The following is an 18,844-nucleotide window of genomic DNA, read 5'->3' on the forward strand; positions in this document are numbered from 1 at the left end:
CTCGATCTGGGGCTCCACCATCTAAGATCACCTTCTCATAAGCCTTCTCTGAATCATTCAGAGGATCACTGGCAGACTTCAGACGGCGCAGTGTGTTACCAATGTTTTCTTGGTGCCTGTGGTCCCAGCTGCCTTCAGATCATTAACAAGTCCCTCCTGTAGTTCTTGGCTGACCCCTCACCTTTCTCATGATCATTGAGGCCCCAAGAGGTGAGATCTTAGATGGCGGAGACCCAGATCGAGGGCGATTTTGTGCTTCTTCCATCTTCTCATAATCAAACCAATTGTCTCTCTCTCACCAAGCTGCTTGCTGGTGTTCTTGTCTTCTATTCCAGTGCTGGTCTACAATCTTGTCCCTGATGTCCTTAGACATTAGTTCCACCATGATCACAAGACCTGTCTCTGGTCTTCCCATTGTGGAGAGGTTGTAATCTGATGTATTGACTGTGGACAGGTGTCTTTTATCCAGGTAAAGAGTTTACATCAGGAGTACTTTCTTAAAGCGAGAGGACTTAACCGGTCCGTGGGAGCCAGAATTCTTATTGGTTGCAAGGGGATCAAATTCTTATTTCCCAGAATTAGAAGCAACTCCGTTTATATCTTTTTTTAAAGTACATTTCTGGATTTTCTTTTTTACATTCTGTCTCTTATTGTTAAAATAAACCTACCATACAAATTACAGACTGTTGAATTCTTTGTAAGTGGGTAAACTAACTAAATTGCCAGGGGATCAAATACTTATTTCCTCCACTGTATGTGATGTTACTAATGTCTGCCCCATTATCTTTATCAAACCACTGTGTCTATTCCCAAGTCAACTGATATCTGACTCTGCGAACCATCAATCTAGACATCAGCTCATACACGCATAGTCAATTAGAGCTGTCTCAGTTTTTCAAATTTGACTGCAACATGAATCGAAAAAAACATATTTCCTATAGCAGATTACAGCACTTTATTAATGAAATTATGGGTTTCAGTGGCTTGCCTTTATTCGGTCCAGTCAAACCAACAAATCAAACTGAAATGGTTGATACAATGGGACACTTTTTCGTCTCAAGAATAATGCAATGGGATGTGTGGTGCAACAGGGTAGTATCTTGGTTCCTGTTTTCCTTTACACTTAACTTTGGTTCTTAAACACTCATGTAATCTTTTTGTTTATATGATGACAATTCTGTTTCATTTGTAGCACATGAATATAATGCAGTGGTTGAGAATACTGTCTGTAAGGTTTTTCAAAATGTAAGTAAGTGGTTTGAAGATAATAAATGATCCCTACAATTTAAGCAATACAGGAAGCCACATTCTTTGGGTCTACATTTTATTTTAATTTATAAAAGTAAACTGAAAAAGGCAAACAATAATTGATAAGAGTTATATTTAAGGCAAGGCAAGTTCATCCACAATACTACGCAATTATTTTTTACTTCTAAGAGAAAATCCTAGCTACTTGAGGTAACATGATAGACTTCATACCCTTTTGATAAAATAGCCTAAAGGGTCAAAACACACTGAAACTGAGCATTTCAATAGGCATGTTTAAAATGTTCCTTAAATACATTGTTACAAAGTACAACATACATGTATCTGATATATATGACGATAATAACAGCATGTTGATGTTGCCACACTGCTGCCTACTATTGCAAACATTTATTATTATCACAACGATAATACCCACAGGGTTCACAAATGCTCCATAGCTACCCCTTCTCATGATGCAATAGTCTGTTGATAGAGCAGATAGGCATCACAATAGATCATTTTAAATAATCACATTCAGACTATGCTCCTCTGTTTTGAATCCATTTCCTTTAAAGTTGATGGAGTCTGTTAGAATGAGGTCCAATGAGCCTCACACAGGGTTACCAATGGGAAACCCTGCTCTGTTTTTTCCTCTGTCACTCTTTCCATAAACCCCCTCACATGAGCAGCAGAAAGAGGTCAGAGTGTCTCTTTGGAGATATATTTCTGGCTCTTTCTCAGCTCCCGACCAGCACTTCTTATAACCCACCAGTTAGCATGTACACTATACAGTCCATAAACTATTTAGTAATCGGTGAGAACCCAACTGCGATATTACATTACGATCACAAATCATGTTCCTGCCTCTCCTGATTGAGGATATCCTAGAGCAGTCTGAGTAAATATTCAATAAGCTGAAACTGAAATATCACCAGCTCCCCCCTTCAGGACATAAACTACACCTCTGTGCTCCTTTTTCTCAACTCAGTCTTGATGCTTGCAGCCATTACTGTTAGCACTTTCCTTTGGTGTAATGAGGTGTAATAAGTACGGCAGGGATTGCACAACTCACTAATGAACAAGTTCCTCAGTGTTTCACATCTCCTCCTAGACGCTCAACCTAATTCATTCAGGCTATTATTTATTAAAGGCAACCTAATAGCTGGGCTGTGGTTCTAACCTAGATAGTTCTGTCTTAACCAATGCTCTGTACATAGCCTACCACCCACATTGGATCTGAAGTGACACCATGCATATTCCAATGTGGAGGCTGCACTGTTAATTGTGGCATTTCTTTGGGGAGTTTTTACTTGCGCACTGCAAGGGTCTAAAGACAGACAGTCTGTAAAGCCTCCAATTTTTAATATTGGGCTGAAAGAAATATTTGATTTGGATAGACAATTTGTACTGCGCCACTGCCTGAAATTGACTCAAAGTCTTACCTCAATATGTATCAAACTGTTCAAATGATTATTTTGGAATTACAAATTAAAGGCAGACCAAACAATTGCAATATAAAAGTTTGTGGAGAAGCTAGCATCTACTAAGCATTGCCAGTATCTGCCTTTTTGACTCAAACTAGATGTGGAGGCGGGGCTTATTTCATGTTGATACCAACAAAAAGAACACGATTAACAGATTTGACCTTGATTTAGTTGTAGTACACATATCAAAATGATGCCGATATAACAACATACCAATAATATCATCCAATTTGAAAAAATCATTAATTAATGCTTTTTTCAAGACGGCAGACAAAACACTTAAAATGTGTGTTTTCTGAATGAAGATCGATCAAAAGTCTGCGTTAAAATAACGATGTAGGGGCTGCGTCCACACTCACAATAACATGAAATATAATGTCGATCTGCATTGACTTAACATTTAACGGCAGGTGTGAAATAGCTTTGTGTCTGGTATGAATGCACAATAACCTTTAACATTTTCACTCACCACCATTACTGGTTTCACAAAAGGGCACTTTGAACTCTACACAGCTTTCCTGCCTTTGTTAACAGATTTATTTAGCTTAGCTAAAAAAAAGAGCGCCCATTATCAAATTAGCTATTTGAAGCAGCGTTCATTTGTAGGAACTGAGGTTTAACGTGGAGCAAGATTCCCTTTTCCTGACTAAAAGGAAGTGTTGCTGCTTTAGATGCACAAATTGGGCTTCCTCCTTTTAGGCAACGGGTAATGATTGCCTAAACATTTGATCATCACAATTGATTTAACACAGCAGCTAAATCTACATGCATGTGATTAGAATTGAAAAGTGTCTGACTCTGAGCTGGTTTGGTTCCAAACTTTTTTCCAGGGTTTCTTTTCATGGCACGTTAAAAATGTAGGCCAAACCAGCACAAAACTAGAAAGCTTCTACTTCCTGTTGCTTATTGCTCTACAACTCCTCAATAATCCACTTAAGTACCAGTGCAAAGATAATTACCCACAGTGCCTATCACTGCTGATTAAAAAGCTCTCTTCTCATCCTGTGAAAAATGTCTTTTGACATTTTGCAGGAGAGGGAGCGTAAAGCAAGAAACACAAATATGCATAATGAATCGTCCTCCTTCTCATGGAAAAGGCCAATAGACGTGTTTTATCTTTCATTACTGTCTCCGGGGGGGGGGGGGGGGGGGCAGAAGGGCACAGAAGGGCACAGATCTTCCTTCTAATCTCTTCTGCTATTCTGTCTCTCTCTTAACGTGGATGGAAAACGTTGAGTTGCAGTGTCTGGCTGACATGCTTTGTCTTTAATAATGTATTTAGAAAACAAAACAGACTGTCTTAACCTTTCTCTCCAATGCCTGACGCAACTCTTGTTGTGGTTGTACCAGGACCAAATGAGTTGTAGCTACAGACCTCGCACCCTTTTGTGTTTCAAAGCTCAAGCTAAACCCAGTCGGTCAAAAGGACTTCTGAGCTGCCTACAGTATCTTAGTCACATTTTGTCTTGGTAAAGATCTTGAGGGCTGAAATGATGGATGGATGGGTCCCTTAGAAACGAATGACTGATTGAAATAAACAAAACATTTAAAAGGCACAAGTCTTATTGGTTAGTACTACCTTACCCTGAACCAAGATTTGGTTTTAATTAATCTAATCGGGCTTTCCTGTTCTTTTTTTGCATGTTTATTTCAGATAGGGTCTAAGGGTCAGGTCCCTTTTGGATCCAGCCTCTTTTTTGGGAAGTCGATTTTAGAACATCATCCATTTACTGGTAACCCACATACCAACCAAACAGAGAAGCAGATGCCAGTGCTATGTACTAGATAATAAGATGATTAAAGTGGTGATACACATCACCCTCTTTTTTCTCTTCCAGCAGTTACGCTAGATCAGATGTAGTTTGCTTTTTGTCAATGACAGTTTAGTAGTTGTTGCTGTTGGATAATTTGTCTGTTCTGTAATGATGGCTGGCACTGCTAATGTTAAATCCCCATTACTTCCTATTTAATTTACAATAACCTAAATGCATAAGGCCCTTTTTTTGCTTGATAACCCTTCCAAACAAAGAAGTATGAAGCGCAGATTAATCAAATGAGTGATATGCTGATATTTTTGTAGCTTTGTTTACAGTTTTTGTATGTAGACCTCGACTTTTACTTAAAAACTGTTTAAAATATATTAACGATCTGCTATTGCATTGAGTTCAATATTCCTTTATTCCTATAAACATAGCTGTGTAGTTTTTCTAATACTGAAATAACTGCGCATTCAACCTTGGGAAGACGTAACTGAGCATGATCCAAGACACTGCTCTATTATTTCACTGTTTTGTTGGCCTAAACTAACCCTAACCCTAACCCTAATTTCAATGTTTCTGCTCTGTCCTTGCCTAGCAAACCAAATATTAGAATCAAACAATTCAAATTTAAATTGAATATGTTTTGAATAGCAAGATACTTCTGGTGAACATGCACTTGTTGTTTCCTAATTAAAATGTATCTTTGTGATTGCACATTCCTCAACTCTTTTGTACTTTAATTTGTTTCTGTCCTTCTCACTTAACGTGACTCTAATTCATATTCCCTCCACCTATTCCCAAACAGCTTCCCTTCTCTCCTCCATGCATCCCTCCGTCCTCCGTTCTCTCAGGAGGACATGAAAGCTTTTCATCAGAGAGCTGTGTAATTGACTGAGCTGCCACCCTGTCTTCCCCATCAGTGGGTGACAGGAGAGAGAAAGAGACAGAGGGTGTGTGTGTTTGGCAGAGGCCAACATTACCATTTACCCTTCCCCCCCTCTCTACGCATACACCCTGCCCTGTGATCCAAATGAACATCAGCGCTGCCATGCAGAAAGCACCATGGGGAGGGATACTTTGGCAGAGGGACAACCTCACACATTGTCAGAATGGACCTGGACGCACACTTATGATTGTTGTACCCTCACAGCTGCACACATATTAATGTGCACACACACTCACACACCAGTTTACTCTTTCATCTCTTCTTTAGGTTCACTTCTCCATGACAGGGAGTTGAGCAGCAGTAAATCTGTGTTGCCGGGCAGAATGGTTTTAGTCTTCTTGTGATTTGCTAGTTCTATGTTCATCTGTTTCCTGTAAATCCAGTCATTTAACTGATATAGTTTGACAATGGGATTGAAGAAGAATAAAGCAAATGAAAAAACTATGAAGTTCAAATAAAAAAGGAAGCTCTTACACCTTTCAGTCTGAGGTTTAATCTACTGCCGCTGAGCAAACACTGAGGTTAAAGAACACTTACGCTAGAGAGATTCGTAGGACCTGCAGGCGCGAAGCGGAATATCTAAAAATAAGACATTTAGGTTGTGGTAATTCATGGATGATGTGAATATTGTAATGGCTGTAGAATAAACGAAGCATCCATGTTTAGTTTGGTTCTCTCTAAGAGGTGGTCAGTGTTGGGTGTCAACGTGAAACTATGACTGCTTTTTGACAGCTGGAATTGCTTCTTTTAATAGTGCAAATGCAAGCTCTTGCTTAAAGAACTTCTGTTAGCACGACAACAAGACTCAACAACCAGTACACCGCAACAACAGGACCTTACTTTTTCTTAATCAAAAAGGATTCGCCAGCTAAGCGAACAAGTTATTAGCAGTAGTTGCATTTGCAATCATGGACTGAACATCTACTGGATGTAGTATATTATTTAATATACTTCAACTTTACATTAATCAGTAAGCATCCATACTATTTTAAATATTTGTACATGTTTTGATTTCGTTTTATTGCTAAGCTTAGTGGGTTGTTTTTAGCTAACAGGTAGCATAGTCATCAGGTGACTTGATGGAAATGAGGTCATACTTATTGTAATTAAAAATGATATTAAATATAATGACACATAAATGGTTTTCATACAGTATGTATTAACACCTATTTATGTATTTATTTATATTAATAGATGGATTATTTTTAAATTGTCATTAATAAATGTTAACAACCAGACGGGCTCCAACCAGAACATCAGATATTCAACTACTGCTGCCGTTCTGCTTTCCGTGTCACTTTGACCTCTAATTTATTTTGGTCATCAACATTAATGTGGTGATGCTGCTGTCGTGACCTGGATTTTACAATCTTACTATGACTATCTGGGAGAAATGAAAGCAATAAAAATCATGAATGTAAATTTCTCATGATGCCTTTGATTAACATATAATTTAAAGTGAAATCAAGAATATTTAAACTTATTGACGCACACTACATCATTAATATGATTACTTTAGTGCAGAAAAGGAGTCATAAAACTTTTAAGGGATTCATTTTAAAGGAAGTTATCTTTCTAGACACTATGACAGTTTCCCTCAAAACTAAAGTAAAACTTGAAGTTGTACTTCAATTAATTAAGTGAAAGTTTATCAGCAATTAGTTGAGATACTTTTTATCGAGAACACTTTTTCACTTGATCTGACATGAAGAAGTGTATTGAAGTAGCTCCGACCATTGTTCCCTGCTACACTTTGCTTTAGTAATTGCTGTGTCTTTGAACATTAATCTGGTTTGACAATGGCATAATATCTGCAGGTGTAAAAGTCTTAGGAAGCATGGAGATCAGTTTGCTCAGATAAAAGCCATGTTTTTAGTGATAAAGCCATGGATCTGTTTAGAAAAATCAGTATTGAATATGTTTTGTGACCTGCTCTTCACTCTAAAGTATTTTTAAAAAGGTTTTCCACAGTACTTTCATGCTTTGGGAACCTGAAAAAACTGAAACTTTTACTTTAATTAAATGTACTACGTCAACAAATACCACATGACTGTATTAGGTTGGTTGAAAGCAATCAGATTAATTTGAACCTAATATATTTTATGCAAACTTAATATTATTGCTTTCAACCAACCTAATACATTTATGTGAAATCTGTTGACATAATTTATTTAATTATTATAATTAACTTTTGAGTTTTTTCAGTGTTCTGTCCATAGGAACCTGGTACTCGACCACATGTATTTTGCTGTGTTGCTGTGTTCCCAGATAGCAGCAGATCTCAATGGAAAGGATGGCCGGAGCAACTAAAGCTAAAAAAAAGTTTCATTAGTAAAGTATGGTGATTAGTAAGGTCAGGACACAGATATATGTAGTGAACTATATTCTTAAAACTATTCATGACTGTGGATACAAGGGAGTGATGTCGCTTTTCAATCAGAAGGTGGTGAGTTTGATTCCAAAACTTCTGGAGCCTACTTTTCCCATAATGCAGCTTCATCATGAGCGTCTGGTCCCTGTGTGCCTGGTACGCAGATCTTTCTGCTCCACAGTTTGTAATGCCGGCTCTCCTTTTTCCTTAAGACATTATAGTCTGTCCATGCCCAAGCAGGGATAGACTTTATTTTCTCAGACTTAACAAAGCTTCTCTAGTGCCACACACAGACATAATAAAGAGTGTCCACAGCAGAACTCCTGAAATGTAAGTAAACTTGAAGTGAAAATCAGTGTAGTTCCCTGTAATTAGATCATTTAGGTATTTGTTACTTTCCACATCTACCCACACGTGCATAAATACATACTTTGATAATAGTCACAGCCCCCCCCCCCCATCAAAGACACTGTGCACCATGATCTATTACAGGCACCAAAGGAGCCATCAGATCCACTGCTCCACAGTGCACCACATGTATTCCTAGTAGTGACAGGGATCCCCAGCCCTGTACGCGTGGTCAGGAGACCGAAGGCTTTCTGCCCACGTTCTCTGGTGAGAGCCCTGCTTACTCATGTGTACTCTCCACAAGTACTTGATGTACGTGGCCACAAAGAGGTTATATAATATGCATGTAACTCGAGAGACTCAGCTTTACATAACTCCACATCATCTTCCACAACTGCTGGTGTTCCCGGTAGATTTACTATAGCAGTGGAGTGACTGTGGTAGAGAGGTGTGATGAAATAGAGTTCACTACTCTCTGGTTCTCTCTGAGGCACCAGAGGCACTCACATTCTTTAGTGTGGTAAAACTACAAGCATTCGAGTTTTCTGAAAAGTCTACATTTTGGCAGTACACCATTTCTCTTGACAACTGTAATATTTGCACATTTGTACATAGTATGCTATATTTTGACATATTTTTAGCAGATTGGTCTGGAGTATTCTAAATTATTCAGTCTGTTTTATATTGTGTATTTTTAGATACCTTATTTATATATTTTTTCTATTATTGATATTCATTTATTTATTACATTTATTTAATGTTATTATTATTAAATATGACATTACAATATTAGTTAATTTTCTATAGTTATAACTTGGGTGCGATGCCTGGTGTTGTGACAAGAAAAAGATCAATATGGGATTAATAAAGAATATCTAATCTAGTCTAATCTAATGTTTTAATGAAGAAATCTTCAGAAATATGAATCTGCTCACACGTTTGTAGCTGTTTTATAAATGCATAATTCAAAGTACAACATTTCTCTCTTAAAAGTAGTGTAGCAAGTGACCATCTCCTGATCTTTGTATCCATGCAGAGCCACAATTGGACCAACACAATGTCAAAAACATCCAACAAAACACAAAATACCACCAAATATTTTGAAAAAACTCTGAATGAGACCATACTGGAATAATCTGGAAGACTTAAATAACAAAAATTATCAAATGTTAAAAGAAAATATCAAAAGAAGTACACATGGAAAATGTATAAATACAATCTTACTGTAGAAGTACTAAAAGTACTATTATTGTTTATTTGTATTTGTGTATGTTTGAGCGTTGCCAGTGGGAGATGAGGAAGGATGATAAGGAATTGTGTGGGAAAATTCTGCTGAAAGACTTCATTTAGATTTTCCTTTGTTACCCGCATCCTTAGGTTATTTTTCTCATCACTGTTTTGTCGATTTCTTCCATCGTGCTCCTGTCAACTAGTGTTGTCGGGTTGCAGAAGGAATGCGAATAGGAATTTGTGTGTGTGTGTTCACACATATTGCCATCTCCCCACAAGACCATGCACAAGTCATTATGGGAGGGATGGCAGCCTGCACACACTCATTCATCACTGTTAGCGTTCTTCTTTAATGGAGGTTCAGCAGAGATTGATTAAAAAGAAAACCAAAGTGAGAGGAAGTTAGAGGTGCACGAATTAATTATTGTTCAGGTGAGGAGCTTCGCTTGTTGGAATGAATAATAGACTGATGTGAAGCCATGGGTCAAGGTTTCAGCAAACAGGCTCCAAGGAGAATAACTAATGTGTTGGTACAAAAGTATCACCCCTTCAGCATAATGGATTGTGTTATAGGTTTGTGTCTGCCTTCATATGTGTCACACGTAGACATCGTTTATCCCAGCCAGATTTGAATCACAGCATCAGGTCGCTTTTACGCTTCGTGTTGTTATAGATCCCGAAACCTGTGCCTATTATAATATGTTACATTATAGGAGAATATGTAACTGGAATCCCTTTGGGCAAATAAAACCTTTCCTGTCTGGTGGGGAAAGTTTGGTTGACTAACCGCACTGATATCCCCCATGACCAGCTCACTGAGATCAGGCGACTCCTCGGGTGCAGGTCATCGGTCAAGCTGGATAGTCCGGCCTTTGGTGTAGGTGTTTAGACTGAAAGTGTGTATCTCATTCATTGCTGATACCAGGGAAGGACTGGCTATCTGTATGTTCTGGAGGATCACAGAACTGGCACGATTGGATTCATATTTTTTATTTTTGGGTCATTTAATTAAACATGATCGTTCAAGTTGCACACTGACCTGTGACAAAAGGCGACAGCACTGATGCAAACGTTTGGTTCTTACTTTACAGCTTAAGATATCTACGATAAACATTACGAGTTAAGATTAAGGCATTGTGACATCCCCCATGCCTGCTTTTGATTTCCCATGGCGATGGCACCAATTGTTGTTGGCTGTGTCAGAGTCCAGGTCTGATCTTCAGTTCCAGTCAGTCCCTGGCTCATGTTGGCCTACCGGGCTTTGAAGGGATCCGGTTCTACCCACACCGAGGACATGGTTAAACCACACACTCCGACACATGCCATGGATTTATAAAGGGAACTGGATACAGCGTTGGAGGTGGGACCCCGTTCATTCGTAGTACCTTAGATCTTACCTGGATGTTGGCCCATAGAGAGTGCCCACTTGAGTTTTCCCTCTCGGCTCACTCTAATGATTAGAGCGGGAAAAATAATTCCACATTTTACAACTTTCAGATCCTAATGATGCAAGGGCTATACAAGTGTTCGTGTAGTTTTGGGTCCAATGACATCACGTCACGTCACAAAACTAGCTTCAAGGTCTGGCACAATTCCAATGGGCTTAACACATGCACGTCGCTCTGCATCAGCCAATCAGCTTGCTACTCTCTTGCTGTGAGTTGGATCCAGGTACCCTTCAACAAAAAACACCCCACTTTGCTATCCTTGCCTCAAAAATTGGTACGTCCCCATTGGTATCAGGGCAGCAGGAAGTCTACACATCATCCGTCACAGACTGAAAACCCACATGTTTCCCCAGCACCAAGGCCAATCAACCCTGCACAACGAACTGCACCAATGCAATGATTATTTTTATTTGAAGAAAATAAAACTGTTGCTGTTGTGAGCTTGTATCTTTATGGTTTATTGCACTTATTGTTAGTCACTTTGGATAAAAGTGTCACCTGTTCGGTTACGAAATGTGGCAGAGGTAAAAAAAATGTGTCCTTGGTGTCTTCCTCATGGCGGTTTCATCCAACTTTATCCCTCACAAAGCTGGTAATAACAGCCAAAGGCAACACACTCCCTGTTGTTGTTACACCAGTTTGACCCTGCCTCCTGCTCCTGCTTAGACGATACTTATGTCCACAATTCATAAAACAACAGACATAACATAACACCACATAACAGAACGACTTCGACTAGACGAAAGGAATCCCTGAGTCATGTTGTGAGTTGGAGTGTACGCATCCACAGGGAATTATGGAGTGGATGTTAAAGGTTTTCTAACTTTTTCTACAGTTTGACTTGACCTGAAAACTGTTAATGATGCCTTTCTATCTCTCTCTCTGTCTCAGTGGGATACCTGGGAAGAAATGTGGAAGCATCATCTTTACAGCCGAGGAGCTCAGTAACTGCAGGGTAAGTATCAGATCATACAGACACACACACACACACACACACACACACACACACACACACACACACACACACACACACACACACACACACACACACACACACACACACACACACTGATAAAGTGGTCAAAAGTTAAGCACTGCAGTCTGATTTTACGTTCTCCGTTCCCATTTCCACATGAATGTAAATTACCACACAGACAGGGTAATGGTATCATCTGCATTAAGTGAAGGGAAATGCGTTTGTACATTTCTCATGAATAATTTACCAAGTGTTACAGTTCATGGGTGAACTATTTGGCCCCCAAATAAAAGAGAAAACATTCATGCAACCACACATACGCACCATTTTATTTGCAAACATATGCATTTGAATCCTTGCTGGCAGTGAATCGACTACTGAAGAAGCAGTTTGCTTAAACAGAATTAGGTGTTGGCGTTCACAGTGATTTTCTGTTCCTCACCTTATCGTTATCAGTTATTCTTTTTTCTCATTGTACGACAAATAGAAATGTGTGAAGGAAAAGTGTGACCGACCATGTACGTTGTACTTTTAATGTTTGAGAGTCGACAGCTCTGATAACACACAATAACCGTGAGACTTTACAGCAGGTGTTTCTTCTTCACAAGTCTCAAAAACCATCCACTTTCTTATCCAAATCTAGGGCTCATTTTGAAACATATGTTGTTTTTATCTGTTGCTTTTTTAAGGGGAATCACAAGCCAAAAGGTTTGAGCCGCTGCTCCTATCTTTAACAATGCACTGTTTTTATATGCTAAGTTTTTCATGTAAGATTCTAATATGGAAAGTTACAATAAACAATCGAAAAAGTGAAGTAGAGGAAAAATATAGTTCAAGTCTTTTGTGCGTTCCAGCTAAAGTGCGACTAATCTATAGTGTAGCTGAATGTCTGAATAAAAGCATACACTGTTGTTGATCTATAGGACATCGCCACCATGCAGCTGTGTGCCAACAAACTGGATAAAAAGGATTTCTTCGGCAAGTCTGACCCTTTCCTCGTGTTCTACCGGAGCAACGAGGACGGAACGTAAGTGTGTTTTTGTTAAAAGACATTAAATCCCTTGTAGTGCATCCCCTCTGTTTGTCCTTCAGCAGATGTGAGTGTGCCGCTCCTCTGTCACGACTCTTCCTGTCACTGACTGAAACCTCTTTCTGTATTGGATCTAGACCCAGGAGGCATTTAAGAGCCTGTTGCCCATCAGATGGAAGAAGGGCTTATAGATTTTATTGACACTGAGACAGAATACTCTAATCTGTATTTAGTGTATCCTTCAATATTTCAGATCTTCAGTCAGGGATCAACACCCTCTGTGAGCCTGTTCTGTTTCTGCTGACTCATACCAAGATTTGATTCATGTATTCTAAGAGAAATGTGTTTCTGAATGATCTACGTTTCAATACTCACTGAGAAAGAAAGATTATAAGAAATGCACATACAGTATACACCCCTATGTTCGTTCTGGTGCCGTTCAACCTGTATTTTTATTTACAAAAAGTGTTTATGTTGGGCTGTCTCTGTTTGTCTCCAGGTTCACAATCTGCCATAAGACTGAGGTGATCAAGAACAATCTGAACCCTGTCTGGCAGCCGTTCACCATCCCTGTCCGAGCGCTCTGTAACGGAGACTATGACAGGTGAGGCCGGAGCAGAGAGGTCAGAGGTTAGATGTTATAATGATCCACTACTCCCTGTGGTTTCTGGTTTATCCTCAAAGCATATTCAACACTCCCTCTCGGCATAACATGTTGTTCATATTGTATTTCTAATGGAAACTTCTGGAGCATGGAGTCGACACAATGAGACACGGGAGAGCTGGAACTTGATGGCAAACACTAAAGGTTTATTATGAAGTTACGGCTGGAGAAGACACAAAGTGACACAGCTCCTGCCAAACCGATTCTGAAGATCTCTCCCCGGTCCCATGTTTTTAGCTAGTTCTGATAGAATAAACAACATTCTGCATAACAAATAAATCTATATAACATCTCATCAGCTGACGACAAAGACAGGAATAGGGAGGCAAAACCGCTTTCTCAGAGAGAGAGAGAGAGAAAGAGAGAGAGAGAGAGAGAGAGAGAGACAGAGAAAGAGAGAGAGAAAGAGAGAGAGAGAGAGAGACAGAGAGAGAGAGAGAGAGACACAGAGAGAGAGAGAGAGAGAGAGAGAGAGAGAGAGAAAGAGAGAGAGAGAGAGACAGAGAAAGAGAGAGAGAGAGAGAGAGAGAGGCCTGTGCTCACTGAGAGAGGTAGAAAGTGATAGACTTGGTCAAAGGTATGGGCCTAGGAAGGTATTTTCCTCAACAGTATTTAGTTTTGATTGGGGCTGAGAATGTGACACTGAAGAACTAACCTGGATAAGCAAGTGTGGAATTAAACTCACAGTAAAAATATACATTGACATTACATTTATTTAGCTGATGCATTCATCCATTTATCCACATTTAGTGAAATAAGATCCTCCACTATGTAAGGACACAGGTGAGATTTGAACTCTCAACCTCCAAACTATGAAGCAGTTTCTCTACCAGCTGAGCTATCATCAGATATCTGCATATATAGTAGTTGAGGCAAACAATTTAGTATGGTTCATATTAAAACATTAAATTCTTTAGACATAGTAAAACCTTTATTTGCCTCAGGTCCGGAGGAATCTAGCCTTCCCTTGAAACAGGCTTCTATTAGAGTCAAGCTTTTACTTCTAATTCACTCTATTTGATCATTATTTTTGATCACATTTCATGAAGCATTCTGCATTTTGCATTAGCCCCTGTTTGCCCTTTTAAAATGTGGTTATGGCATAATGCTTACTGTTTTTCATTTTGAATTAAATGACCATTAGCATTTCATTAGACAGATTCAATTAATTTCATTAGAAGCTTTTATTTGCAGAGACGTGTTGGATTCAGTGACTTGCGTATTACACAATGAGAAAAATTGACCCCTGCCATTATTTGGGACCTTAATTATTTATTAGTAATGTTATAACATGTCCAGATGTTGCTTTCTGTACCTTTAAAAGCTTTGAATAGAGAGGCTGCTGAATGTGAGGATGAGTTTGAGTCTGTGCTGGTCAGAATAATGCCAGCAGTCGGCCGTGCTTCAGTCTCAGGCCAGTGCTGGTGTTATTGAGACCAACATGGAGACGATGCGGCGGCAACCTTCTCTCACTGTTGTAATGTTTTCTCTCACACACACACACACACACACACACACACACACACACACACACACACACACACACACACACACACACACACACACACACACACACACACACACACACACACAAACACAAACAAACAAATAATGAGCTCCAAAATATTTACAATTTTAAATTACTTTCATAGTCATTTCATTTTCATAGCTTTAGTCTGGAATGTAATTCATTTAGATTTAGATTAGATTGTACTGTACTGATCATAATTAGGGAAAATAATAGTGATCTGTAGGAAGAGGGTTCATCATCCTGTGATATGAACAATAAGAAAGACAGTGGTGTAAAGTAACTAAGTAAATGTACTTAAGTACAATTTTGAGGTATTCGTACTTGCGTATTTCCATTTTATGCTACTTTGTACTTGTACTCCAATACAATTCAGAAGTAAATAGTTTACTTGCACTACATTTATTTAATACCTTTAGGCTAGTTACTTTACAGATTTGGATGAATGATGTGAAATACTAGCTGCACCAAGTATTATAAAACATATCAGAGATATTATTCTGAAATGGACCAATCAAACAATGCCTACTTTTACTGTCGCTACTTTAAGTACATTTAGATGAGAGTACTTTCTACTTTCACTGGAGGAACATTTTGAATGCAGGACTTTTACTGTGACAGAGTATTCCTACACTCTGGTACTTCTACTTTTACTGTCGCTACTTTAAGTACATTTTGATGGGTTAGGGTTAGGGTTAGAGTATTCCTACACTCTGGTACTTCTACTTTACTCAAGTACAAGACCTGAGTACTTCTACTTTTACTCAAGTACAAGATCTGAGTACTTCTACTTTTACTCAAGTACACGATCTGACAATTTCACCCATCTCTGAAGAAAGATTTACTTCCTGACCTCCCTCCGCTGTCTCTCAGACTTCTCTTTTTTCTCACACTCTCAATGGTTCTCACTTCTGCCTGTCTCACCCCCACTCCTTTCTCTCGCCTCCCCTCAGGACAGTCAAGGTGGACGTATACGACTGGGACCGAGACGGGAGGTAAGATCTCACACTTTCCTTTGCCTTATTTAATTATCAGCTCTACATTGAATCCATCAAGTAACCCCCCCCCCCCAAACCTGACGTTTGGGCTGTCTGGCTCTGTGTTACTGCTTCCTTTACATTTCAGTTAGGATTCACTTGAAATTCTTGTGGGATCTTTATAAATCCCCGGTCCTAGATTTCTTAATTCCTATCACGTATTCTGCAAGACTGAAAAAGTAGAGATACATGTCTTGCAGTGCTCCAGTCTGACGCAGTCGTCAGGCAGTGATACCCTGGTATTTGCTTTTCAGGGATTGACTGACATTTTGTCTTTCAGTGAGTCATGATACAGATCTTTAACAGTATTGTGACGTTAAAACATTATCAGTGACTTTAGACTAAATAAACCACTGTATAAACGTGGAAAAAGGATGATGCTGGTTTGGGAGGATGTACTGACGTCTAGGCAGGATGGAGGTATCATATTAGACAGGTTTCTGCCCCAGCTGATTCCAACTCCCCTAAGAATTGGATTTAAAATGAGCTGAGATGATTGTGGGCTTGATGGGGTTCATTGAGATTCATGGGAATATAGGAGCGATATGCCTGGGACGATCAGGACCTGAATGGTTTGACCTCGGATGCCTAATAATCTGTCAGCTATACCTATGCAGAAGGAATAGCTTGAAATGTACTCTGAATATATATGTCTAGATTGCTTAGGACTTTATGTAAATGCTTCCAGAACCAGAAATGAGTTTGGGAGAGTATGTTTTTTGAGAGGATGCCTTGAGTCACACTTGAAGATGATGTATCTAGGTAGGAAATCCTTGACATGTAAAGAGATTCCAAGTTTGTTTTTGAACTGAGTGTGAATGTGGATGGTGGTGTCAGATGCATTATAGACAGATAAAGACAGGGCTAAATTAAGCACAGAAAAAATGCTTTGTAGAGTTGGGTTAAACAAAGGGCATCAAGTGCTTAATTATGGCTTCTTCCAAGTGTAAGGGAGGTGTCCGAGCTGTAGAGATAACTGCAAGCTGCTGCTGAAAACAATGGGAATGGTACAAGAGGAACATTTGATTCTAGGGGCAAACGTCTAAATTCCTCCCATGCTGCTGGAGAAAAATGCCCCTAGAGGGCTTAACAACAATAACCTGTTGCATTATACCCCTGATTGAAGTGACTGGAGCTGTGATTGTAGATGATGAGACGAGATGCAGATCTGATGAGGGGCAGGTCTGAGTTTTTTTGCCGTCTCAAACAGATCTTAAGTACAACACAACAACAATACCAAGAGCCCCTCCATTATACAAATATCACACGATGGCTGATCTGCCCACGGCAAGGCTGCGTCTCTTCAAACCACCATTCTGGTCCACTGGTGTAGACTGTTTTGGACCCTTTATCATTCACCATGGCCGTAGAACAGAGAAGCGATGGGGAATTATCTTTAAATGCTTAACCACTCGTTGCTTACATCTGGATTTGCTTGGAAGCATGGATGTCGATGCCTTTCTCCTAGCACTCCGTCGTTTCATCTCCCGTCGTGGCAAGCCCTTTGAGATCTGGGCGGACAGGGGAACAAACTTCCGTGCTGGGGACAGGGAGTTGAATCAATGTTTCCAGGCCATGGAACCCAAGCTTCAGGAACACTTGGCCAATCAGCAGATTTCCTTCAACTTCAATCCGCCATGTTCTCCACACTTTGGAGGAGTCTGGGAGCGCGAAATCAGATCAGTCAAGAACGCCCTACGAGTGATCCTCGGGAATCAGACCACTTCCGAAGCTGTCCTTCACACTGTCCTGGTTGAGGTAGAAGGCATTATGAATTCAAAGCCTTTAGGCTATCTTTCATCTTCTGCCAGTGATCCTGATCCGGTCACTCCCAACTTGCTGCTGATGGGGCGGCGGGACGCCTCCCTGCCACAAGCCATCTTTGCCAACAGCAAGCTCCTTGGGCGAAGGAAGTGGCGTCATAGCCAGATGTTGGCGGACCATTTCTGGACACGGTTCATTCGTGACTACTTGCCTAACCTACAACCCAGAGGCAAGTGGCTGAGGGAAGTCCAGAATCTGGAAGTAGGGAAGACTGTTCTGATCCTTGACCCCCAACTGCCGCGGGCCTCTTGGCCAACAGGTCGAGTAACAGCTGTCATGGCCGGTAGAGACGGACGTGTTCGGTCCGTTGACGTCCAGGTCGGCCGTCAAACCTACACCAGACCAGTGTGTCGTCTGATGGTGCTTCCAGAGTTGGAAGAAGAGTGAGTCTTTCTTTCAGGAGGAATTGATCCCAATTCCGGGGCGGCTATGAAAAGACTCCCTGGATTTTCGTCCTTTTTTTTCAGTTATCTTTCTAATATGGTGAATCTGCCAAACTGAATCCCACTCCACCTGCCAGCTAAGGGGCGGAGACTATAAATAGCCTGCTCACCCTTTAGTTCATCCTTTGCACTCCCTGCCAGCACACCAATTTAACCCTGTGTCCTGAGTTTCCTCCACATATCCTGAAGTGTGCGTCTTCAAGTTAACGTGAGTGGTCAATTCATTGTTTATTGTTTCATTTGTATGCCTTTGTGGTAGTTTTGCTGATCCCTTTGTTCTCAGACATGTGCTAGGAGCCATGTGGGAATTGTTTGTTGCTTGTTTGTTACTTTGCTGTTTAGTTGTGGATTGCGTATTCACACATGATTGTTGCTTGTTCGTTGCCTTTGCTGTTTAGTTCTGAATTGTGTATTTGCACATGATTGTTGGTTTCTCTGTTTGATTGACCACTTCGTTATTTAATTGTAGTTGTATTGTTTCTTTGTTTTCTCATGCAGCACACAAAA

The 18,844-nt window shown here is 40.0% G+C and overlaps 1 protein-coding gene across 2 annotated transcripts in view; it reads left to right on the forward strand.

Moving 5' to 3' along the window:
* LOC134882591 (copine-9-like) overlaps positions 1-18,844 on the forward strand; it is a 144,808-nt gene that overhangs the window by 95,392 nt on the left and 30,572 nt on the right. For both annotated transcript variants that reach the window (XM_063910393.1, XM_063910394.1), the window contains 4 exons: positions 11,727-11,790; positions 12,735-12,838; positions 13,341-13,445; positions 15,987-16,028. In XM_063910393.1, the coding sequence (XP_063766463.1) occupies positions 11,727-11,790; positions 12,735-12,838; positions 13,341-13,445; positions 15,987-16,028 (315 nt within the window). The remainder of the gene's footprint in view (positions 1-11,726; positions 11,791-12,734; positions 12,839-13,340; positions 13,446-15,986; positions 16,029-18,844) is intronic.

Source organism: Eleginops maclovinus, chromosome 20 (genome assembly GCF_036324505.1).
Source record: "Eleginops maclovinus isolate JMC-PN-2008 ecotype Puerto Natales chromosome 20, JC_Emac_rtc_rv5, whole genome shotgun sequence".
NCBI classification, from domain to species: Eukaryota; Metazoa; Chordata; class Actinopteri; order Perciformes; family Eleginopidae; genus Eleginops; species Eleginops maclovinus.